The sequence below is a fragment of the Struthio camelus genome, chromosome Z (assembly GCF_040807025.1).
Source record: "Struthio camelus isolate bStrCam1 chromosome Z, bStrCam1.hap1, whole genome shotgun sequence".
Taxonomy (NCBI): Eukaryota; Metazoa; Chordata; class Aves; order Struthioniformes; family Struthionidae; genus Struthio; species Struthio camelus.
In genome coordinates, this window is record NC_090982.1 from 13,158,516 (window position 1) to 13,182,233 (window position 23,718).

The following is a 23,718-nucleotide window of genomic DNA, read 5'->3' on the forward strand; positions in this document are numbered from 1 at the left end:
GACAACCAGGAAGCAGATGGGACCTGAGGCCACGGCGGGGTTACACTTACTTGTGGAGTTATCGTAGAAATTAATTACATCTTCTTCAGTGCTGTTCCCTCCGAAAAGTGCCTTGTAATTGTTGTCCTCATACCAGTTGAGGGATTTGATTTTGAGCCCTCCACCTTCAGGATGGCCACATACAATGCGTGAAACAGCCTGGTAAATCTGCACAGAGGAGCTGGAGGCGTTCACATTGGTCAGGAACATCACCTCTTGCCTCATATCACTCCAGCTCTTCATGGTCTGCAACTGGAAAGGGACCGCAGAATGGAGACAGGGATTGGAACAGGGCTGACAAAGGAAAAAGATGCTGCTGCTCTCTTTTGAATCACACATCTAATGTTGAATACCTAAGGATCCCACTCAACGCAACAGTAACTCGAGAGGCTAGGTAAAGCACATGTCCCCCCACAACAGGCGGGAACTGTAGAAAAATGCATCTGTTGTGCATGCATAAAGACCATCCCCTTCTCAAGCTCTCTATTCTGACTTTTCTCCTTCAACATCCTGGATGGTTGCTGCCCTCCCTGCCTCCTCTCCATTCCCTCTCACGTGGAAGGAAGCCACTTCTTGTCCTCATTGCACAGCAGTTCACATTCCAGCCCGCAGAATCCCCTTCATCGGGGGGGGGGGGGAGGGGGGGAGCAAGGCAGAGGAGAGAATAAGAAAATGATAAAGAATGAGTGAAGCTAATCAGACGCAGCTTTTCAGCTCTCAGAAGGGCAGACTTGCAGAGCTGCAGGCCCCAGTGCTCTAGTGGTGTAAACTGGCACAACTCCACAGGGGTCAGCAAACCTCCACTGATTTACACCAGGCAGAAAATTTGACCTTCCAGACCCGTATCACCGTCCTTGCCCCCGTGTCAACCGCATTCTCAGAAAACCCTTGAAAACAAGCCCAGCTGCAGCTAAGGGCCTAATCACAGCATACACTTTTCTACTCCACAGTAGGCACAAAGATGCAACGCTGGAGCCTGGCTGGCATGATCTGTGCCTCCCTCCAGAAGCATTTACCTGCAACATGTCATGAACAAAAAGCACCAGATGGCCAGCCCGAGACATTACACCACCATGTCTACTCAGAGACGGGGCCCAGCTCCCCACACGGGAAAAACAATACATTTCGATGGGCGTTGGTTTACGCTGCACTCAACCATTATTCTCAGACTCATTGGCTGGAGACATAAGAGCATCATAGTGTCCATACTACATTAGACCAAAAGTCTGCTTAGCTCTCTCTGATGGGGATAGCAGGTGGACGCTAGGAAAGAATAAAGCAAGGGCAAAAATGTAGGATACTTCCCCCAAGTAATCATCTAGCTTCCAAGTATTTTCAGCTCGGGGAACTTCTGTCTATTTACAAGGAACTTCTTACGTGGTAAACTTCTAGTGTTTAGAAGATGTGCAAATATTTAGCATCCACCCCCTCAACGGAAAGAACCTCTTTTCCCTCTCCTCCTAAACCTGGCTACAGCTAGCTTCATTTGGTGCCACAATTTTTACACTGGAAGAGACAGTGAACAGTCAGTCTCCATCTCTCTTCTCTGGCCCACTCACATATCTATAAACCTCTCACGTATCTCCAATTCATCTGTTTTCCATTCCAGGCTAACAAGTCCCAGCCTGATCCCTGCATGGAAGTCGTTCCAGACTTCTGAATGTCCTCACTGTCCTTCTCTGAACTTATTCCAGTTCTACTATCCCTTTTTGGAGACAAAGGGACCAAATCTGTAACCCATATCAAACAGGGCAGCAAACCGTTGATTCATATAGTGTCCCAGTAACATTTTCCATTTGGCTTTGTATTCTTTTCTTAATGTTTTCTTAATGTTTTCAAATGTTTTAATTTGATCTGATTTCTTGATTGCTACTGATCACTGAAATGTCAGGCAACATGACCTGGGAACAGTTCTTGCCATGCCGCCCAGAACATCAACATGCACTAATAAGGGCAAGCCGAGCTGCTGAAATACCTAGTTGCAATTGCTCATCAGAAGTATCTCAGAAACAACTTCAGATGCTGTGGCCCAACAGCCTTGTTTTCAGAAACAACCACACAGAGTCAGCCAAAGCCCAGCTGCCACTTTTGCTCTCGGTTTTATCACCTTTGTTTAAATAAAAGGCAGATAACCAAAGTCTAGGACAGCTGGCAAAGCCAGCCAGCGACAACCTAGAAAGCGACACTGTCCTGGAACATTTCAATCCAAATACATCCAAGGTAAGCACACCGAGAGTCACTGGCCTTACGCTAAGGACAAGCCTGACCCTTTGTGTTTATTTGTAGTACTGTGCAGGCTTAGACGTGCCAACATCTGGACAAAAATTCCTACGATGCTAAACAAGAGCTACTCTGTGTCACATACACAAGGAGCCTCTATTTTTAGCGGCCTAAAAACACATGACACACTGATATGATCGAAGACAGTTCGATCCCAGCTAAAACCTGGGAATTCAGGACTTACACGTCCAAAGTTACTGCTTTAAGCGTACTTTCATTTCCTGACTACTCACTACTGCCTTTGCCTGCAACATGGTGCCACTCAATCTGGTTCCACATATGGGACACGAAGGGGAAAAATGTAAGGCAACAGCTTTTCTTGATTACAACATGGGCCATTTGAATTTTGGTCTTGATGATTCCTAAACCGAAAGGCCAACGCTGTGTTTGAAGAGTGACAGTGTCCAACTCAAAGGCCTCTTCCTTAGCAGAAAGTCAGCTATGTTACCTGAAGTACCATAAACTCCCCAAGATGGCAAAGTTACACTAATAGAAAGGGCAGCTAATTCCCACAAAGGTAAGAAGTGCAACTATCTTGCAGAGGGCTTGTGGTAGCATAAATCCATTGTTTACACATAGTCTTAAAACAAGATTTGTTTTAAATCAAAACGGCTTTGTTTCATCTTTGACACCACCAAACTTACAAGTAATATTATGCGCAGAGCTGCTGGCCCGGACAGCTCTCACACCTTTGAAGGGTTACAAGACTATCTTTCTCTTCTCCCAGAAGTCAGACCTGACTGAGGGTTTCTTAATAGCTGCTCTCACTCAGGGTCTGATTTCCCCTCCGAGGCTGATTCGAAGAGCCTAGGGACACAGATCGGATCAGTCCCCATACTCAAGAGACAAGCATTTTGTGCCGACCCTTCTCGAATTAAAATTCCTTACTAGAAAGGCTTCTGGACGTGGCACAAACAATAGCTCTCTCCACCCTCTCAAGCTGCTACCCTGCGAAACAAGGGAGCGAGTCCCTCCTCTGCACACAGCAATCAGCCTGCCAGGCAATAAGAAGTAACTTTCGTCAAGCCATCTGGAGCAGCTCACGCTGTGCGCAGAGGAAAAAGCTGCCTTTGTTTGCACAGTAACAGGGCAGAAGAAAAGGTACTCCCACTCAAAACAGTTGCCAAGCAAAAGGCACGTTGGCCAGGGATGTTTTCGGCCACATCAGCAAACTGAACATCACATGTTTTCAATTATTTTTATCCCAGACCAAAAAAAAGAAAAAAAACAACAACAACAAAAAAAAACCCCACCAACACAACAAGCCCAAGTGACGTAACGGGAAACAGCTGTAACCAAACTCTTCAGGGCAGCTTCGCTGCTAACAGCAAGAGCTCCGCCACGATCTTAACCGAAGCCGATCTCCAAATCAATCTTCATCTCCCTTATAAGCGGGACCCGCCGAGGGACGGGTGCCAGGACCTGCTGGCTGGCTGGGTGGCGCAGCGCTGGCTCCCGGCAGCCGCCACGCCGTGGGAGTGGAGCGCGTGCTAACCTGAAGTGACCCTGCTGGCTGGCTGCTGGCCGGGGTTACTGCCGTTCACGGCTCCCGGGCGCTCTGGCTCTGCCCCGCTGACGGAAGAGGAGCCGAGCGGAGGAGCAAGAGGAGGAGGAGGAGGAGGTATTGTTTAGTTTAGATGGTTGTGATTCCTGCTGGAGGGAGAGAATGTTTTTTGCCTAGTAGCAGCACTTCAAAGTCAGAGCCAGCCAAGAAATAAAGATGATAAGTTTCTGGCTCAAAAAGAAGGGGGAGAGAGAGAGGGGAAAAAAAAAAATAAAAAAAGGATTTGGGCTTCTGACTCACGCTAGGCATGCGAGGCTTATTTTTTTTATTCATCGTTTCACCTGCAGAAACAGATATTCACAGGCTTTATAATGTCACATTGCCTGTACAAATTGCTATTTGTGTTGTGCCAGAGCCTTTCTCAGCCAGTGTTAGGATGACATTGCACTGGGTGCCACCCAAAGACTGGAGAACAATCTCTGCCTCAAAAAGCTGCTTATCCAAAGACAAAGAGCAAGCAGCAGCCTGTAGCTACTAATTCACAACATCTCCTCCACACACAAGTCCTCACCATACCCAGAGACAGCTACAACCAAATACCACCCTTGCCACAGTTAGGAACTAAGTGCAAAAATTACAGAAGAGGCAAACCTGCACATGCTGCAGCCTGTAGGGTACTGCTAGCCAGCAGATGCAACTGCTGGCAGTTGCAAAGGCAATTGTTGCGCCATTGCTGAGAAAGTGAACCTCACAGAACAAAACTTCTGAATTCTCACTCCACCCATGAGGGCCCAGTTTCTAGCCACCCATCTCAAGAACTTCTCTGGTGTTTGTTATTCAGTGCTCTAGGCACCAAGGGCCTGCAAAGCAGGTGCTGTCCCTACTGACACAGGGAGAATGGTTGTAGGAGAGGGGGAAGTTTCAAGACCAGCCGTGGGCTTGACTTTGAGTTGCATTAAGTAGACTCGTGCTCCTTGCGGTCAATGACAGGCTCAGACAGCAACTGCATGGATGTGTTCTTCTGAGAGCAAGGAGTGGCTTACCTCTTTAACAAGCTTCCCAAAGCTCTGTATCAGAGTCTCCATGGTTTCTGACAGATCCCACAAGGAGGAATTGAGAGAGAACCGTCTCTGCAAGAAAAGAGAAAAGGAAACCGGAAGTCACCGCATGCACAAACCAGGAAATAAAACTCTTGGAAACGATCTTGTAAAGTCCTTCTTGTAGGAAGGACTGTCCACCAGACAGAGCCCCCGATGGGGAAGCCAGAGAGCTGGCTTTCTATGCAGGCTTGAGCTTGAGCTACTGTGGGCTCCAGAGCCCCACAGTGCAATGGAGGCAGTTCTTTCCTTCCGCACAGGTTAGGTTCACCAATGCTATAATAACCAGAGCCATCCTAACACAAGCAGATAAATGCATGCACTTACATTCCCAATGTAAAGGATGGTTTTCATTCCAGCTTCCACAACAAAGACAGCCTACAGGGCAACATGTGGGCAGACCCGAAATCCTGCAAGCCACCACGAGGCAGGGGAAGCCAAACTATTCAACGGAGGAAAGGACTGCATGGCAGACACAAGCTTTCAGTAGCACTCCATAGGTGTCAGCCCAGAAACCCCGTATCTTCTGCTGCACTGTACATCTCATCTCCTTCCTCATCACTCAAGTCTTCCATATGACCTTGATGTTTTCAAACTAAACCGAGCACGCATTTTAAAACAGTCAGCTTCTATAAAACAGTTGACGCATAGACCACCACACCACACCAGAGGGAAACAGTGACAGCTTTCCAAAAGCACAGCTTTCAGAGAGCTGTATTTGCTTTAGCAGTTCCTTGCCCAGGCAGTTGCACTGAAGGCAATTCTTTGTTTCCAGTTAGTCTCCATGTAACTGGTAGGTCTGGGTTTTGTGGGTTCTTCTGTTTGTTTGTTTTTCTTCTGTTCTGATTTCTGGGTTGTAGCAAAGCATTATCTTGTACTGGAAACATTTCATGGAAGAGAAGCATCTAGACTCTTTAACCTAATAATTTGGATACAATCCCTCTTTCAGAGGAATCAGAATTAAAACCATTTCCTAAGATTTCATATTAGTAGCTGCACGTTACAGCATTTGAAAGCATGGTAAAGTCACAGTATGGTGACACAGAAGAATGGCCACCACCCTTGTTTTTAGTATACATCTTTTGGGCTGAAATTTCCTATTTTCATATCTTTTCTGGGGGCAATTTCTGGAAGCTGCTTGAACGTCTAGAGGCTTGCACATGCTCTAGCTGATGTGCTGGTAGGAGGTAACAGCTGGTCAGAGTGTCAGCTAGTGTAAATGGGCACTGTTCCACTGACCTGCTGGGCTGCTTGTACCCAGCTAACTTTTCTGAGTGCTGTTAGTGCCTGCTCCACAGCCAGCTGTGAAGTCACAGAGAGTCTCAGTCAAAACTCATCATTAGGGCTGCAAATCAAAATTAGAAAAGCAAAGCATTAGAAAGCATTAGAAAAGCTAATCAAATTCCCCACAGGCTAAGTTCTTCTTGAGACATTTTTGAAGCAACACAGTTCACAAATATCACAGTTACATAGCTGCACTACCAATTTAGCAACAAGATGGAGTAGAAAGTCCTGGGTTCATGCACGCAATGGACATGCTTTGCTCAACTCAGTTTACTCCATCAAGGTCCAGAGGGATCTGTGCTGCTGAACATATTCAAAAGTGATTCAGGGACAGGGTGGGTGATGAGAAGACAACAGTTTTCTGATGATACTACTTGGCTGAGAATAATGAAAGTCAAAAGCCAGTTGCAAAGGATTAGTGAAGGACCTCACGCTGACAAACTGGCTGCTAAAGCGCCAGATGAAATTCAGTGCTGCAAAGTAATGCACACAGGGAAAAGACAGCTCTACCCTGACTAGCCACCGCCACTCAAAAGAGGTCTGAGCTTTATAGTGGTAAGACAGATCAACATCAATATAAATCCACAGTGCATTCCCCTCGCTGAAGGATTATGTACAATTTTGGATTCTCCATCTCAGAAAGAACACAAGTACAGAAAAAGGGTACGGGTATGATTTAAGATACAAATGACATCTGAAGGGAGAACAACAGACCACAGTTATTGCAGTGGGACCCCTAATGATGAACAGAGGATATGACAGAGGTCTGTAGAATTACAAAGGGGATGGAGAATGCGAATAGGGGATGATGGTTCACTGTGCCTCGTAATACAGGAGAGCTTCCAATGAAAAGATCGGTTTAAAATAAACCAAAGGAGTTACTTCACGCATAGCTCAATTGTCAAAGCGCAGAACTCATCTATAACATGTAGGTAGCAAATGTTAACGTAGATTTGAAAAAAAGATGAGACAAATTCATGAAAGGAAAAAAAAAATCTGTCAACATCTATTAAAAGCCAAGATCCCAGTAGTGTTTGGGGAAGTTTGTGAGCTGTCAGCTACTGAAGACCAGGAGAGTCTTTTGAGGAAATAGTGCCCCATTCCTGCATTCTTTCACGCGTCCATTGCAGGCCATTGCTAGAGTGGCACCCAAGGGGCACTGAACTGAACGGGTCTTTGGTCTGAGCCGGTATGGAAATCTTACGAGACTCAAGGAGACCACAAGCCCGCCCAGGGGTGTGAGCAGAACCCAGCGTCACTCCCCACTAGACTCTTCTTCCCTTACAAATTCACAGACCTCTCATGTTCGTTTCTTACCAGAGCATACAATGAAGCCACACTATGGAAGGAAGTTTGCTTTGTTTAACCCCACCCTTCGTACCCTAAAAACCCACTCAGAGAGCTGATTACAAGTCACATATCCTGAGACAAGGAGAAAGTGAGAGTTACAAGTGGCCATATGGACAAGCGCGCCATGGATTTCCCTAGAAAATAACTCTTTGCAATGGCACTAACAATCATTATATTACAAAGATCTTGCCCCCCAGGTTCATTGAACCTCGAGTAAGATTGATCTCATTGTGAGAGCATATGTAGAAGGGGTCTGCACTAGAGTAAGGGGAGCAATGACTTGTTTTCCAGTGAAATGCTGGAAAACATTGCCTGTCCTTTCTAGGCATAAAGTGGAAGGGCATTACCGTTCTAGCAGGATTTGAACAGAACTGTCCTGTCCAATAGTAGTCTTAGTGGCTAACTAAGTCATGCCCTCACCTACACTCATCTTTCGGGGCAGTCAACTTTGTAATACTCTCGAGTGGTGTGTTTTACCGAGTGCACTCTGTGTGCTTGCGTGTGCATGCTACAAGGCTCGAAATAGAGACAAATACTTGAGCTAATCGGAATCAACTGCACAGTCAAGACAAGCCCTGAGTAAGTCCACCTGTCAGCTCCTACTAGAAAGGATGACCAACTTACAAATTTAACATGTAGTAAAATGCATCTGTTTGAGGTGTTGGGGATCATGACAAAACTCAGCCACTATCTGCAACTTAACTGCTAATTGCTTCTGCTCAACATGACCGCTTAGTCATGTTTGAAATTAAATAGTTACAACTCTAAACTGATCTTAGCAGAAACTTTGCACTGAACTTAGCAGAAAAATTACGTGCTTTAAGTTTTTCCTGTTCTTTCCTAAGAGTGGAAATCCCAAAGTACATATATGTAAATACCATTGTGCTTGACCCAAAACACTCAGAAGAGCAAAGAAAGCCACAAGTTCAATTGCAGCTTGTATTTACATTAAAAGACCTTTATCTAAAGCTGTTTGTCAAATGGAATGCATTTATTAGTCAATGCTTAGTTCATACTAATCATATGACAAAATATCACTCATACAGTGAAGGGATAAAAACAATTAGTTTTTCACGTGCTCACCCACATTCCCTCAAGGATGACTACAGCACACAAACCACAACATACTTATGGGTTATTATGGACCCGCATGACTAGAAGGGACAATAGAAAGCCCTTCTTAGGCAGCACTACGGAAATGCAGTCTCACGGGATCAGTTTAAGTTATCTCTGTCAGTTACCCCCATCTGCTTGGTTTCAAAACTACGGAGGTCTGCAGAGAGAAAAGTCATCTCACAGCCAGGCGATTTTATGATGTGTGACAGTCACCACCTAAGACAGCGCTAGCCCGGTGGGACATCTCTGAATTACCGCCACTGCTCTCACTAACCAGGGGTGCTTGTAACCTTCCCCAAACTGCATGGTTCTTCCATGGGACAACAGCTCTCCTGGCACTGGGAGAAAGCTGAAAAGGAAATTTGTGTATATGGGGTTAGAAGGTTTTCTTCCTTTCTCTTTCTCAAACCAGCTCCTCCTGGCCCGCCCTATCCTCACTGTATGCACCCGGTGCAAGGCAAACTTCACGAGGGACATCTGTGCCCTCAGGTGACTTGTACAGGGTGTCCTACATTGCACAGGGCAGTCCTTAGTGTTGGTCCTGAAGGCTCTAGAAGATGGATGAAGTTAAGAAGTGTGGGTTCTGGAAAGGGGAATTTGACTTCTGGAAACGTTAGTTGCTTCCAGTGGCGCGAATGCTCTGTCAAAAAGGAAGGCTGATCCTCTGCCTCGGCTCCCTGTGATCACTCCCAGATACTCTGCTGGGTTTCCATATAAATGGCCCTGCCTGAATAGGTTCTTACATGAGGAGGAATAAGGAAGCCCACTCCAGTCTCCTCAGCGTGCCTCTGCGAGCCTGGCTCTCTCTGTCCTCTCACTCTACAGAGCAGAAACTGAGATGTTAAATGACAAGCTCATACAATGGACTGGGGCAAAGCTAGAAATCCTATTGTAATATTTTAATTAGAAGAATTTCTGTCTTTACTGTACTATTCATTCAGGCAATCTTCGGGCTGTTCTTGATAGAATGAATGAGTAGGTATGCAAAACCAGGAGTTTATTCTTTGCTTTTTTCACCTCCCTGAACTGTGCTGTGATGTGCACAGCCAATACACTTCATCAGGCACCCTTGATAATTCTCTTTCTAAAACTGCGCTCTGTCCATAATTGGCTAATAGCCACCATTTTGCTGTTAGCTGCCTAAAACACTTCTTGTTTTCCTCAGGCTGCAAAGGCACAAACAATTTAAGCTGGCGTAAGCAGATGCTGACATGAAAGGTAGGGGTCTCAACTCACACGCACATACACACCCTGACCACTGGGTTCTCAGTCTTGCACCCTCCCCTGCTTTTTTCAGCACAAATGTTTGTGCAACCACACAATCAGGCCAGCCAGTTTTAATCCGGATCAGCTCCCTGATGCAATTCACAGATGGCCTTACAGAGGGAACAACAAACGGGAACGCACAGGGGCTGGAACAAGCCGCTGGATGCTGGGATGAGTCTTCTGGAGGTATCTTGCAGCGTGCACGAAACTATAGCCACTTGACTACCCAGATAAGTGCCAGAAAACGCCAGCGTAACTACTCCAGCCCTTAGCGCTGAATTTACACAATTCTTGCACGCTGCCGCAAGCCCTTTTCACCCTAGTTGCGTTCATCTAACGATACTAATGTTTTTTCTCTGCCTCTCCAAAAATTGCGGCTGTCAGTGGAGCCCAGGTCTAGTTACACGACATCAGAACCTGCTTCCAAATTTCTGTTGCACACCTGCATTTGCTTTGGGCCACATTTTTTACTTATTGACATGCCGTGCTGTGAAGTTCAACAGGGGGATTAAGTAAGAAACTAAAAATAGATCTCTGGGCCTATCAACTTGTTGGCATTGGTTTACAGGCTCCATAGTAGATATACGGCAGCCAGCTTCGCTGTGCGTGTCCAAGGTTTGACCCACAGCGCCTGCAAGGATAAGCTGTTAGTCAAAAGCCTCCTTTGTTCAGGAACAGAATGTTCCTTCTTTGTCCAAGGATGTTACTGCAGGTCAAGGCATTTTTTTAGCCTTTTAAGCCACTACGTTTCAAATGTGTCGGTCATGATCCCAGAGTTCATTTATTCATTTTGTGTGGCCACATCAAAGCCAGTGGATTTTAGTTCACTCACTGAGGCATTACAGAAGCCTTAAATAGAGGGTATCCTTTGACATTTTTCTGAAGAAAACCGTCGACTTTTGCAGGACGGTGTACAATACCTAGCGTGTTCAGCAGAGCTGACTTCAGCACTCAAGAGCTTTTTTCTCTCAAGCCAAGATCATGAGCCAGCTTCTCAGAAGTCCCCAAAATTGCACACAATGTCTTAATCTACTTTGCTGTTGCCAAGTGGCACAATCAGAGTGGCTTATGAGTGCTTTCTTTTACCAGTAAACAACACAGATGTAACAACACAGATACACTCAGTTTCTGCTTCTGTCAGCTAAATTGCAGAGCCTTTCATAAATGAGAAAAACAGTACTGATTCCCCACAGGGCCCAAAGCACTAGTGCTGAATTGTACTAGCTGGCCACTTTCACCCCATTCACTCCCCAAAACTCCAACATCTCTCAAGCATTTAAAGTAAATGCATGTATATACGTTTAACTAAAGCACAAGGAACAGCTTAGGGCCGTTCATTTTCAAAACGGCTCATTTTGTTTTGGGGATGATTTTAGCCCTATTACCTCATCTCCTTACGCTTAAGATTAGCTTGCTCTCCCAGCAGGAAGGAAAAAGTCCAGTTGGAGGACATGTGGAAAACAGAAAATGACCTACACAGAGAAGTAACTGACCGCTATCTACTGAGTTGAAGAGTAACGAGATTCCAGCACTTGATAATCACCCTCTTTGACTGCGGACACACCAAGTGGTACACAACTTGCTATCCTGAAAGGCATATCAAATCTAGAAACTCACACAGCACAAGTGTTTATTTCTTCCACAGCAGACAATAGACTGTTTGTTTTACTAGATAAAAGTGGGTTCTGGGTTCATCTTTTCTCTACTGATACTTCCAGTATTAACTTCCTCAAAATTTTTGTACTTTATCCAGATATTGTGAAAGCATCACCAGGGTTTCCTAGATAAACAGTTAAGTCTGCTCCAGTCTCCAAGCACCCGCTAAGTGGTGTATTTCCATGAAGTTCAATTACTTCCCTCTTGCTTCAAAGTCTATCCAGTTGGACAATCTTTCAAACAGAGCCTTAAAATTTGACTCTTCTTTGCATGTATTAAACCTACTCGAAAGTCATGGCTGACCACCGGCTACAAGCTTCTACACTCAATGAGCTCCACAGTAAGGGCAGGTCCTGGCACTTCTAGCACTCAGCATGCGTCTACGTAACATTTGGGCTCATTCCAGCAGAGATACAACATCTGACTAAAACACGGGGACAATCAATAGTCCGTTTGTTACGACGCAGCATAAATATTTCCCTCCTGACAAATTAAACTGCAGACCACACGCATTTACGAGCTACTCTGCATGTAACACAATGCAGCAGAAAGGATGACAGGAAGAAGCCAAGTTGTTCAGACTTCAGTGATCAAGACCATCTTTCTTCTTTCTTTTTGCGAAGGAACAATTTGCTTTGAAAACAGAGGGACGAATGCCTCAGCTGAAACCCCAAGGAAATGTCACAGTTCTCAGTGATGGCCTCCTACAGCTGTGACCTGTGCACTCACCTGAAAAGGTTTCAAAGGGTTCAGGTTAGCATGGAAGGCTTGCTCTGCTGTGCGGAGTTTTTCCTTTGGTAATGTGCAAATGAAGGCTTCAAAGTCCATGGCCGCTGTCTGGTTTTGAATTGTAAGAAATTCAGACAATGTTGAGGCATTGCAGAGATTTCGCAGTCGCATTCGGTAGCCAGACACAATGACCTGGAAAAGTGGGAAGAGCATATGAATCTCCCCGGGTAAAACATTCACAGCACAAAGTCAGTGAGAACCAGCCATTCATAACCTTTCAAGACAGAGGGAAGAGGGCATTTTTCTCTACAAATTGCACAGTCCTGACTCATGCGCAGCTCTGAATTCCAAGAAAACCGTGTTTTCCTGCCGAGTAGCAGGGGGAAGAGTCCTGGGGGAGACAGGTCCCTCTCCGCTTCTCCACACCCGAGCAGCAGTAACCCTGCCCTACGCAGAAGCCATTTCCTCAAACCAAGGATACGGGCGTTGCCCAATCTTCAGTCTTCTGGGAACTAAGCCATGGAGACAAAGTAAGGCTTGTGATCAGACTCAAGTCTGGCAAATACACGCGAAGGGCAAAAGACCTATGTCCCAAACTCCTGAGCGCTGTTATCTGCCAGGCACATATTCCGTGCTGTTCTGAATCGGGATCCTCTCCTTTAGCTCTGAGGTATCTCTTCAGTAAGACCAGAGAGAACCATTTTGCAGTGTGTTGGGGTAGATAACGTGCCAGCGAAATAGAAAATTATCTTACTGACTGCAATAAAGAAGAGATCAGATCTTTGAGTTTTCTTCTACAGGCATGTTTTAGTGCAGGTAATGGCTTGCTTGTGGATAAGGTTTGCTCGTCCACAGATAACCATATTATTTGTAAAGGAAATGCATAAAATTGTTCTGAACGATCGCAAGTCCCTTGCAAACCCCGAGAGTTAAATTTCTTTAATAAGGTCAGTAGTGGATTTGGGTCTGCTAAGCAAAGCATGTCAAATAGGTATACACTTCATACTGGTGATAAACACAGGGAAAATCTGAGATTTCGGTGGGGAAGGGGCTGTTTTTGTTTGCTGATGCTAGGCAGAGGAAGAGTGAGTAGTCTGAACATAAACACAGGGTAAACAGCTTTATGCTTCATTTCTGCTTTCTGTCCTCTTGCAATACCTAACATACGTTGCCCTTCCTCCAGCAAAAAAGAAAGCAAAAAAGATCGATCTAAACTCCAGAAGAATTAACAGTTCCTGAATCATGCCAATAAGTCAGACTGAGAAAACGTTCTTGTCTTTCAAAAGCAAAAGGGTATCAACAATTCAACAATCCAGAGGGAGAAAAAAATGCACTGTGCTCAGAAAAGAAGTAGATGATATGAGAGGGAAGAGATTTATAATGCAATACTTCAGCAAACCTTTAACTTTAGTCTGCATCCATATGCCAAAAATAAGATGTTGCTGGGCTGCACACTCAGCTCAACAAACAGAACGGCTCTTGCATCAAAAAGTCTGGCCTTTCAGGAAAGTTCTGCCAGCAGTGGTATTACCACCACCATAGCAATGCTGAAAAAAAGGATATTCTTGTGGCTGGCAGCACGAAAATGACATTGAGGAGACCTGGGTTCAGTCTGAATCAGCTTCTTTTGCGTGGACATATAGAAAAATAATGTCTCAAAGTGCCTCAGGTACTCGCTCAAAAAATGAGAATGAGCAATGCTTCCACCATTTCTTGTGGCCATCCATCCTTTTCACTCAGATTTTAAGCTCTTTCAGAAAGAGGGCACTTTCCCAAATGCAGGACGGCTGTAGCACATGATGCTGAGACAAAGGCCCGAACCCTCACCAAAACCAAACCACCTGGTCGCACCAAGTCAGTTCTCTGCAACAATTCAAAGTCACCTGAAGCCGTAGCTTTCTGAATAGGAGAATACATTATAAATGATAGAGTAACTCCCCTAAGGACTGTTAAAATGTCGAGCTCATTTCTGAGGCGTTCAGGGCAGTGTCTGAAAAAGCAGACACAGGTGAGACTTTGTGCTTTCTGGTCACACCGTTCTCACCCTAGGACTAGCCCTGCTGTACGTGAGCGGGGAGACTTGTTCCTGGCAGTGTACACCCCGGCTGTGATCATCTACCCCTTGGTGTCCTCCAGAACAGGTCGCTGATTAGCGCCACAGCCCTCGCCCAGGACAGCAGCACGTCCCCACTGCTTTTCGCTGGGACAGGACCTGCCCCGCGGTCCAAGTCACGCAACAGAGGTCTGGCGGCGCCTGCTGGATAGCCCGAGTGAAGGCTTGACCAAACAGGCTTGACTTGGTCACCCTGCAGGAGGAGATCGCTCCGCCTTTCAGATATTACCTGTACTAGGAGAGTGCTTAAAGCAAGATCTGGTGGCCTGCTGTTCTCCTCTGCGGCTTACTGCCACATTGCATAGGTTAATTCTTGCCATCCCATAGCACACACTGCCACAAGACTACACAGCGTCACTCCCAGTGCAACAGCAAGATCTGTGCAAGACTAGTCTACTAACACGGACAAAGCCAAAATCCTTCAAGCAAAATCTAGCTCACTAATTACCCCTTTACTGAGATATGTCACATACAAAGGCAAAAAGTTAGACTTTTCTCACTTTCTGCAGGCTCTCCTATTGCTGGCACAGCTGACTTAATATGATAGTCACATGACAAAAGATCAGGGCTAGCTCCTTTGCCTGTATAGAAGTCTTTCTGCCTTTCCATCGCTTAAAGAAACCAGTATGTTGTTGCCGTAGCCTTCTGCTTATCCCTGTCGACCAATCTGTAACAGGGTTCTGCTTTATTCTAGCATGAATTTCAGGCAAATTTGTTTCAAGACAAACAAAACTTGTGCCTTAAAACACACAAGACTTTTTCCTTTTTTTTTTTTTTTTAAGTACACTACGTCTTTAACTTGCAAGCATTGATTACCAAAGGATGTTGAAACATATACCTACATAAAATTCACTGAAGAATGGGACAATTTGTATGAAGAAAGCCAGCATCTGTAACTGCATGGAGACAAAATCTGAAAGGACTATTAATTACTACACTTCAGAATAAAAGATTTGATCTGGATGTGGGAAGCAGAAGGGATTTCCTTCTCCTTTTGCACAGTCACACCACGTTGAGAGGAATGTAGGTCTTCCGTCGAAGCCTGAAGCCACCAGTCCTGACTTCTGCAGTAGAAAGGGTGCTGGCAGAAGTGGACACATTCACCTAGCCCGAGAAAAACTGATCCGGACAATGACAGACAGCCATCGAAAGTCAGTCCACTGTCACATCTGCCTACTTTTAGGAGGACAATTACGGCAGCGCTTAGGGGTTTCATCGGAGATCAGGATCCTGATGTACTACATAATGTTCAAGCTCATTGTCTGTTTCGAAGAGCCAGCCGTAAACCCAAAAGCATGCCTCCTTCACCTGCCCTGGTGTCCAAGGCACCCAGCGACACGCAGCATGCCCACGGCCACATACACAATCCCACACACCTGGAACAGACACCCTGTCCTTGAGCCCACACTGAGTCACCTAACAACGAAAACAATTTTTTTTCTAATTGATGTAGAACGGTTCAAACAGCACTGGCAGACAAATTAATGTTTTACTTAAGGAGGAAAAGAAAAAAAAAAAACACAGGAAAGGAGAAATTCTCTTTAGCCTGCAGAGTACGAGGCTATTTTTTATGCAGATCAAAACATGTATATGTGGGTCTCAGAGTGCTTTTAGAGCTTACAGCCAAGGCAGGCAGTAAATTTGAGGGCAAGGGAGAAAAGCAGCAATTACATTTTACTCTGTGTTTGTACAACCGCTCAGCACAGAAGGGGCCTATTCTGTGGATCTTGGCACTATGGTAAAATGAACAATAAACTATTATGTTAACAGCCGACAGCGCTCTTTACCTTCTGGAGGTTGACCCCAGCGTTCAGCAGCTCATCTACTGCAAACGGTGGCATGGACGCATTATGATGAAGGAAGTCTGAGAACGTCTCATTGTCCACCAGGAAATCCCGGAGTTTCAAGTCTGCAAGGTGATAAAACGAGCAACATTTTGGTCAGGGCAAAGCCAAAGGAAACTAACTTGAGAGCTTTGAGCAGGAAAGGCAAAACGCTGACAAATGGGGGAAAGGGAACTGCACAAACCATGGCGCAACGGAAAAACGAGGAGCCGGAGGCAAAATGCTCTGAAACATGCGAGCTTTCAGAGACGTGGTCAAACCATGATGTCTTAACCTCAAAAGCAGAATCTTTAAAACCTTCTTCCCTTTAACACCTCTACTTAAGCTCAGCTTGCGCCTATCATGTGCTGTCAGACATGGAAAAGGCAAAACAGACCAAGCTGTTCCCCTTCTGCGGGTGAAACCCGCTCCAGCATCAGCCTAGCACAAAGATTAGGCTTCACTTAATCCCTGTGTTGTTAGTGAAAGCAGGACTGAACTGGTGCACGGACTGCTGAGAGATTTACTAGCTTGTATGTTTAATTATGCTAATAATAAATGCCAGCAGTACTCTGCCATAAAATATTTCAAAGAAGTCTGACATGTGCAGACACACAGTTATCAGATGATACATAAATCACAGGCAGACCTAGGAAGCAATCTTGCCTGCACTGGCAAAAAATACATTTTTGCAAATGCTGTGTTATTTCATTTTCTTCCTTAACTCTTCATGCTATGAAGGCATTAGTATGTCAGGTCCTGGCATTAAAATAGAGTTGTCTCTCTCTCACAGCAGAGGAAATTTCATCTGGAAATTTTAATCCACGTATAGAATTAAAGACAGAAACCTGGAGGTTAAGCAGCTGGCCCTCATGCTGTTTCTTTGTTTTAAAGTTTTTTTTTTTTTTTTAAAGAGACTGATTCCATCTTGATTACGCTTAAGTAAGCGATGATCGGGACGGCAGCTCTGTCGGGCCGCTGCGAGAACAGGGCTCACGGGATTGCCTGGGGCGGTGAGGGGGGGCAAAGGTGCCCGGGTTAAGCCAAGTCACCCAGCCAGGCATCACGCCGGCGCCTCAGCTCGGGCCGGCCGCGGCAGCCGCCAGCGTGAGCCAACACGGGCGGCCGCGGGAAAGGAAGCGGCGGCCGCACGAAGCACGCCGGGGTTACTGACGGTCCTTGCTCTCTAGTCCACATATCCAGTTACCAAGTCCCCCCGCCGCCTTTCTCTTCTGCCCGAAAAGTAATCACCACCCTGGGCTGAGGCAACGCGGAGGTTACTGCAGGATGCAAGTCTCCCCCCCTCCGCTCTTCCCCAGCAAGACCGCCACGCCATGTACTCGTTTCGACCACCCTATGGAAACACTGAAACGCGCTTTGCCCACAAAAAAAATCAATCAGGGCTCCCCTCTCCCAGCCCAGATAAAAACCGAGAGAAGAGCCGGCTCCTCCCACGACATAAATCAGCCTTTTCCTCCCCGCACAGGCTAAAGCACCGGGCTTTGCAGCAGCTGGAGCAAAACTCCCACCACCCTGATTCCTTGGCTGTTTCCGAAAGGCATTGACCTCCCTGAACACTTTTGCAGCTTGTTTATTTTTCAGTGAGATCATCAACGGTTCAGAAACTCAGATGGAGAAAGGGGTAGCTGGCTGAAGGCACGCTGGCATGCAAAGATCAGATGTTCGCAAGCTTTCTCATTTAGCCTGTCTCTATTTAGAGTATTTTTTTCAAACTCCTCTTAAAGGGCCACGCACCTTATTTAAAAAAAAAAAAAAAAGAAAAAACTAACTGAGCAATAAGTCTTCTACTTTCTTCTGTTTCCTCATTGTTGTTTGGGTTTCTTGGGTGTTTCTTTTTCTACCACGTGAAAGCAGGATTTTCCTGGTCAGGAACATATTGTATAGGTGATTAATTGCAAGAAAGCAACTTGAACTGTATCTGGATTCCTGCTGACCCGTCTGTAATCACAATGAGGAGTAACAAAGAACCTGCCTTCTTCCAAAACTATAATTAACCCGTCAGGTGTTAGCAGACTATCTCCTCCCTCCCTTTTTATCAGGCCCAGTATTTTCAGATTTGCTCAGCAACTAGACTGTGCTGAAAACCAAAACTGCCTTCCAAGAGAACTTTTGCAAACATATGAAGGGTTTTTCATTATGATTTGGAACAAACTGTAAAATTACTGAAACTCATCGTGGCACAATGCTTAGCTTCCAGTTGACTTGACGTGGACCTGTGCTGGCTGAGCATGACCCTCGTCTGCCTGAGAGCACGTGTGAAAGCTCTGCGAGACCAATGTCATGGTCCTGATGCATTCTACCCTAAGCAAAACACCAGCCTCTCTTATTGTGTGTTTTCTCCCTCCATCTGGCCGCCCTGTTTTCTAGCATTTGTGGCTCAGTGTCTCCAAGCTCGAAAATCCTCACGCAGCCACCCCCCTAAATCATGGAGGCATGCATAATGACTTGCACGTGAAACCACGGAAAGGCGCCACATACCGCAATCAGTCTAAATTCCTGCCCTGAATACTTGAAAAAGATGAGAGTTAATAGAGGTTTCCTCTTCAAAACAGCCCTTTTTCTCTCCAAGATTACTTGCCCACTAGGGCCTAAGGAAATACAAGAGCATTAGTTAAAAGAACTGCTCCAAAAATAGAAAACAAAAGAAACAGATGAGTCTTTTGAAAGCTAATGCCAAACTTACCTAATAATGCAAACATCTGGAGTAGACAAACACATTTTAGAACCAGAGGCTAACTACTGCAATATTTTCCTGCCATAAAAGCTCAAGACACACTATCAAGTTACTTAAAAAACGTGAGGTAAAAATGTGTCAGCTCAAACTTGAGGATTTACCTCGCGCATTTTCTCTCACGCTTGAGGAGGACCACCAGCGCTCATATAGTCAGTCGGTCACTGCAATTCAGCTGACACGGGGTAACTCCAGCTGCAGTATCCTGATCGCACATCTCCGCCCGGGGAAGAAATTCCTCCATGCACTCTTCTGCTGACGTGGAAGAGCAGCTCCTTCTGCCCTTCATTTCCAACCGAAAAGCAGGAGAACCACAGGCCGGCAGGCTCCCTCACCATCAGCACAGCAGCCTGTGGCCTCCTGGCTGAAACCGCAGGTCCCAGAACCTAAAATGAGCCCTAAGTGCAAATGCGGATGTGCATTTGAGGCCAGGCCGAGCCATAACACACAAGTCAAATCTGACATGAACCATCGCTGTGGTTCGGTCATTAGATACGTGTCTGCAGTTTACTCTCTCAGCAAGAGAAGAGGTAGATGGCCCCTACGGTAGATTATTTTTACAATTCCAACCCCAAGTCCCAAAAGAAACGACAGCGGAGCGGTAGAGAGTTTAAACCTGTGCTTAGCATATTTGCCATGTAAATAGCCCCCATAATGCTTAGGTTCCCATTAGGCACTGCCTAGAGCTATGCTGGGACCTGTGCAGCAACAAAGCAGGAGGCCGTTCTTATCCATAAGAAACAGGAGAGAAGTCCCTTTTGCACATGAGGAACTGGGGCAGAGAGAAGTCAGGGAGCTCCCTGCCATCATGTAAGGAAGTCTGTAGCACAACCAAGAGCTCCTGGAGCAGGAGGTCTTGTGCCTTAACCACAAAACCACCCTTCCTTTCTGAAATCACAAGTCAAGATTAGACAATCACATGCGGCAGCATTTCACAGATACTGACTTCATGAGAGAGATCGGTGTCTTTGCCTTCCACTCAGTTCAAACCCATATTTGGGGCAGAATTCTGGGCACAGAAAATAGACATTCAGGATTTTCAGACTGCACAGAAACTCCCTCAGGACTGACATACGTCACCCGCTTAAGATTTACCATTTCCTGGCAGCCTAACCTTTTCCAGCACCTTTGTCTCTGAGCGCAGAGCTAGGCCGATCATTTCTGGCTTGAGAATCAACTGTTGTGACAATAACAGAAAAATCTACTCAACGGGATGAAGAGATCTATATGAATTAGCAATGAAAAACAGCATGTTTACAACTGATACATTTGCTGGTTAAACTGCAGTGCAGAACAATAAGTATTTACTAGAAAGAATAGCAAGACACTGCTATCTGGGGTCACGAGAAGCAATGTGAATATAATTGAGCCTCTTTTCTGTGCAGAACAGAAGTGAAGGACGAAGAAAGTCTCCGTAGTCTACACAGACTCCACAGTCACTCAGAGGTTTACACCCTCATTCTGGAAACATATCCCCAGCTCCTCTCACAAGCTCTAAAAGTAGCTAAATGCATGAAAGGGTGGAAGAACCCACACCCTGGAACCAGTTTTAATTTGCTGCTCTTACTAATAGCATGACCACCACTGGTCCCACAGTAAGAAACGATTATTTCCATCAATACTGAGAAGCTTCATACATAGGTGGGATAAAAAAATCCCTTGGAGATGGGTTACAGGATAGGACTACTCTCCCCTGAACATACTTTTCTCCCATTTTTTTTTTTTTGGGTTCACTTGGAAGCACAAAGGGCTCATACTTTCCTTCAGCATCTAATGATGCAGAGTCATCAAAACCAAGCAATAATAGTGTAGAAAGAACAAAGCCCCATGGAAAGTGGGGCGAGGGTTTTCACACCCTGAACGCTACCTCCTAAAAATAAAAGGCATGCAAGTTGTATTTCAGTATATCTTAATCTGCTACAGATTATCAGTTTTACCAAGTGTGACTTTAGTCTGTGAGGTTTGTGCCTATAGTCTACAATGCATCAGATTTTTCAGCTAGTTTAAAACTAATTTAGGGTCACTGAAAAGAGTGTGAAAGGCATATATACTGTTTACTTCTCAGCTTCATGTGGCCTAAGTCCCTACAAGGAATTGGGTGAAGGCATTGGGAGCATTCATGCCATAAGTTAATTTAAAAGCTAACAGGAAAACAGGGCACTGTGACTAGTCTACAAATATGACTATTTATCTTCAGGGACTTCAAGCTCTACTGATGGAACACTCAAGGCAGAAAACAATTACGGGATTTTCTGTATGTCCATTGTGATTGGTAGATCTACTAGCCTTTGGCTAAGCCTGCATTCCTTACAGCCAAGCACCCAGGCAACAGAGAAGCTGACGTTAAATTATGACCTTTTATTTCTTATCACAGAGACCACTAATATGAAAACAACTGGGTTGCCCGACGAGCAGCATTAAGGCATCACTGCAGGAGCGGGGCAGGATGGCGTACAAAAACCTTTAGGTTCACTCCTTCGAGTCAGTGGGTTTCTGTAAGTGCCTGAAGGAGATACCTGAGAGAGGAAAGTGCATTCCCAGCTCAGCACAAGCAAAGGCACCTGTCTCTCTACCAGCCAACAGAAGGAGCAATATAAGGAAGAGAGTGGCACGTGAGCAGCTAATGCATGTTCCTCCTCCTACAATGGGACTGAAAAACAGCTGCAAGACACAGGTTTCAGACTCACGGTACCTGTTCCCTAATCAGGCAAAGCTCCACTTCTACAGAAAAAGATGTAGGCATGGGGCACCTTCATGGTGCTTTCAAGTGAGGGCAAAGTTTCACATACTGCCATGCTAATTTGATTGTACACCTATGCAACATGGCTCCATGATGTCTGGGCATGGCCAGCAAACAAGGTTGCAGGGCTCCCCTGTTGTGGAGGAAGGTGCTTTTGCCCACAGGTGCTGCTTCATCCAAGGAACAGCTTGTTCAGCTGCACGCTCCCAGAAGCAAGACCTGTTGCAACATGCACGTGCACCTAGAGATGGTCTCAGCTCCAGTAGTCACGATACACACGTAATACCTGTGACCCTGAAGAGGGCTATGATTAGAAATCTGCCCTAATGTTCAGCAAATGCTCACACAGTCAAAGGACCTGAGCAGACAATCCAAGTGCTGTCGCAGAATGAACTCTTACACTGGAATTCCCTATTAATTTTTCAGTGCAGAAGTATCTGGGAAGTATTTCTCAAAAAGTCATGCTAGATGCACACTTATAAGCCCGGTCTACCATCAGCTGATTTTCACATCCATTGTCCTTCCTTGTGATTTACAGTCAAAAGGCTTCTGAGGCTGTTTCCCACAAAAATAAAAATGACCTTTCAAATAAATAATTGAGGGGTGAAGGACTCTAAGCAATTGTTGCTCATCCAAAAGAAACAGAAATCTCGTAATGTTGGAATCTGTTACAGTGTTGTGCTCTACTGAGCCAATGACCCCGATCGCGAATAGCAAACCTTTCCAATCAGCCAGCACTAGGCTTGGCAAAGTGGCAAATTTTCATGTGCCTTTATTATGCTCCCTCGACTTAACTTCCCTAACTAATTTGGCAACACATCCAGAAAGCCTGACAGAGCGACATGCAATTTTCTTTTTAAAACAACTGCTTTGCTTTAATATTCCTTTTTCTATAAGGCGTTCTTCCTCCTGTTCGGTGGGAACAGCTCTCAGCGCTGACCGTTTGCCTGCTGATACTGACAGGCGCCAACGCTGTCCTCCAAACATGTGTCACACAGCCTTACCCTGATGTGCTGACAAGAAATCAAGCAGCTCAGCAGGCCTTGTTGTGCGAGGTCTGCTCGTGTAAGAACACAAGGCTAATTTGCTCGCAAAACGCTGCCTCTTCGGTAGCCCTAGCTTGGTCTGTTTTCCTGGTCGGTTGTAGGCCTGTCTGCTCCCTGGCAGTCAGACATGTAACAGTGTTGTCCGTGGGGATACTCAGATGAGGCGCAAGTAAGCGTCACCTATAACCTTCACCTATCTGCCATTTCAATTCTCCCCGGAGAAGTGGGTCGGGAGGAGGCTGCCTCCTGTCCTCTCTGCTTCGGTACCTCCAGCAGCTAGGACATCGCCTGCGAGAAAGGGGAAATGTCGTGTGACGGGCCTCCATTGCTGTGGAAAGTGCCCTACTCTCCTCCTTCCTGCTGGTTGTGGTGGGAATTTAAAGTTTAGAGGTAACTCTGGGGTACTCGGTGGTGCTAGCATAGCCGCAGCAGACAGACACCTCAGAGAGTCCTTCCTCACTGTAGGGCCAACTTTTCAAGAAGTGACGCCAATTTTAGTCACTGGGGCTCTCAGACACCATACAAAGTTATCCTGTCCTCGCTTACACTATCAAAAACTACTGTGACTAGCACAGAACATGAGAAGAAGGCACTTGACAGCATTTTTAAATTTTCATAAACAAATCACTGTTTGGGGATGGAAGAGGAAAAGGGGAGATAGAGGGACATTTATGTAAGGTGTCAATAACAGACTATGCTTGCACCGTACATCTTGACACAAGAAATGTTTGGATTATGCTTCTCAGCCCTTCTGCCACAAGGTGACCTGTAAGACGTCAGCTAAACTTCAGTGAGAAGGTAGAGGTCCACAGGAAGGATACCTCTCGGACGCTTGGCCTAGGATTTTGCAGTTCAAGCCTTGCCAGGGGGTCACTCAGTCAGCCATCCTCTTCTGCTGTCCTAACAACACTCTGGAGAGACGA

At 45.7% G+C, this 23,718-nt stretch overlaps 1 protein-coding gene across 5 annotated transcripts in view; it reads right to left on the reverse strand.

Moving 5' to 3' along the window:
- ABCA1 (ATP binding cassette subfamily A member 1) overlaps positions 1-23,718 on the reverse strand; it is a 99,482-nt gene that overhangs the window by 35,316 nt on the left and 40,448 nt on the right. For all 5 annotated transcript variants that reach the window (XM_068926689.1, XM_068926684.1, XM_068926688.1 and 2 more), the window contains exons 6-9: positions 16,222-16,343; positions 12,322-12,513; positions 4,867-4,953; positions 51-291 (exon numbers count right to left, since the gene is read on the reverse strand). In XM_068926689.1, the coding sequence (XP_068782790.1) occupies positions 51-291; positions 4,867-4,953; positions 12,322-12,513; positions 16,222-16,343 (642 nt within the window). The remainder of the gene's footprint in view (positions 1-50; positions 292-4,866; positions 4,954-12,321; positions 12,514-16,221; positions 16,344-23,718) is intronic.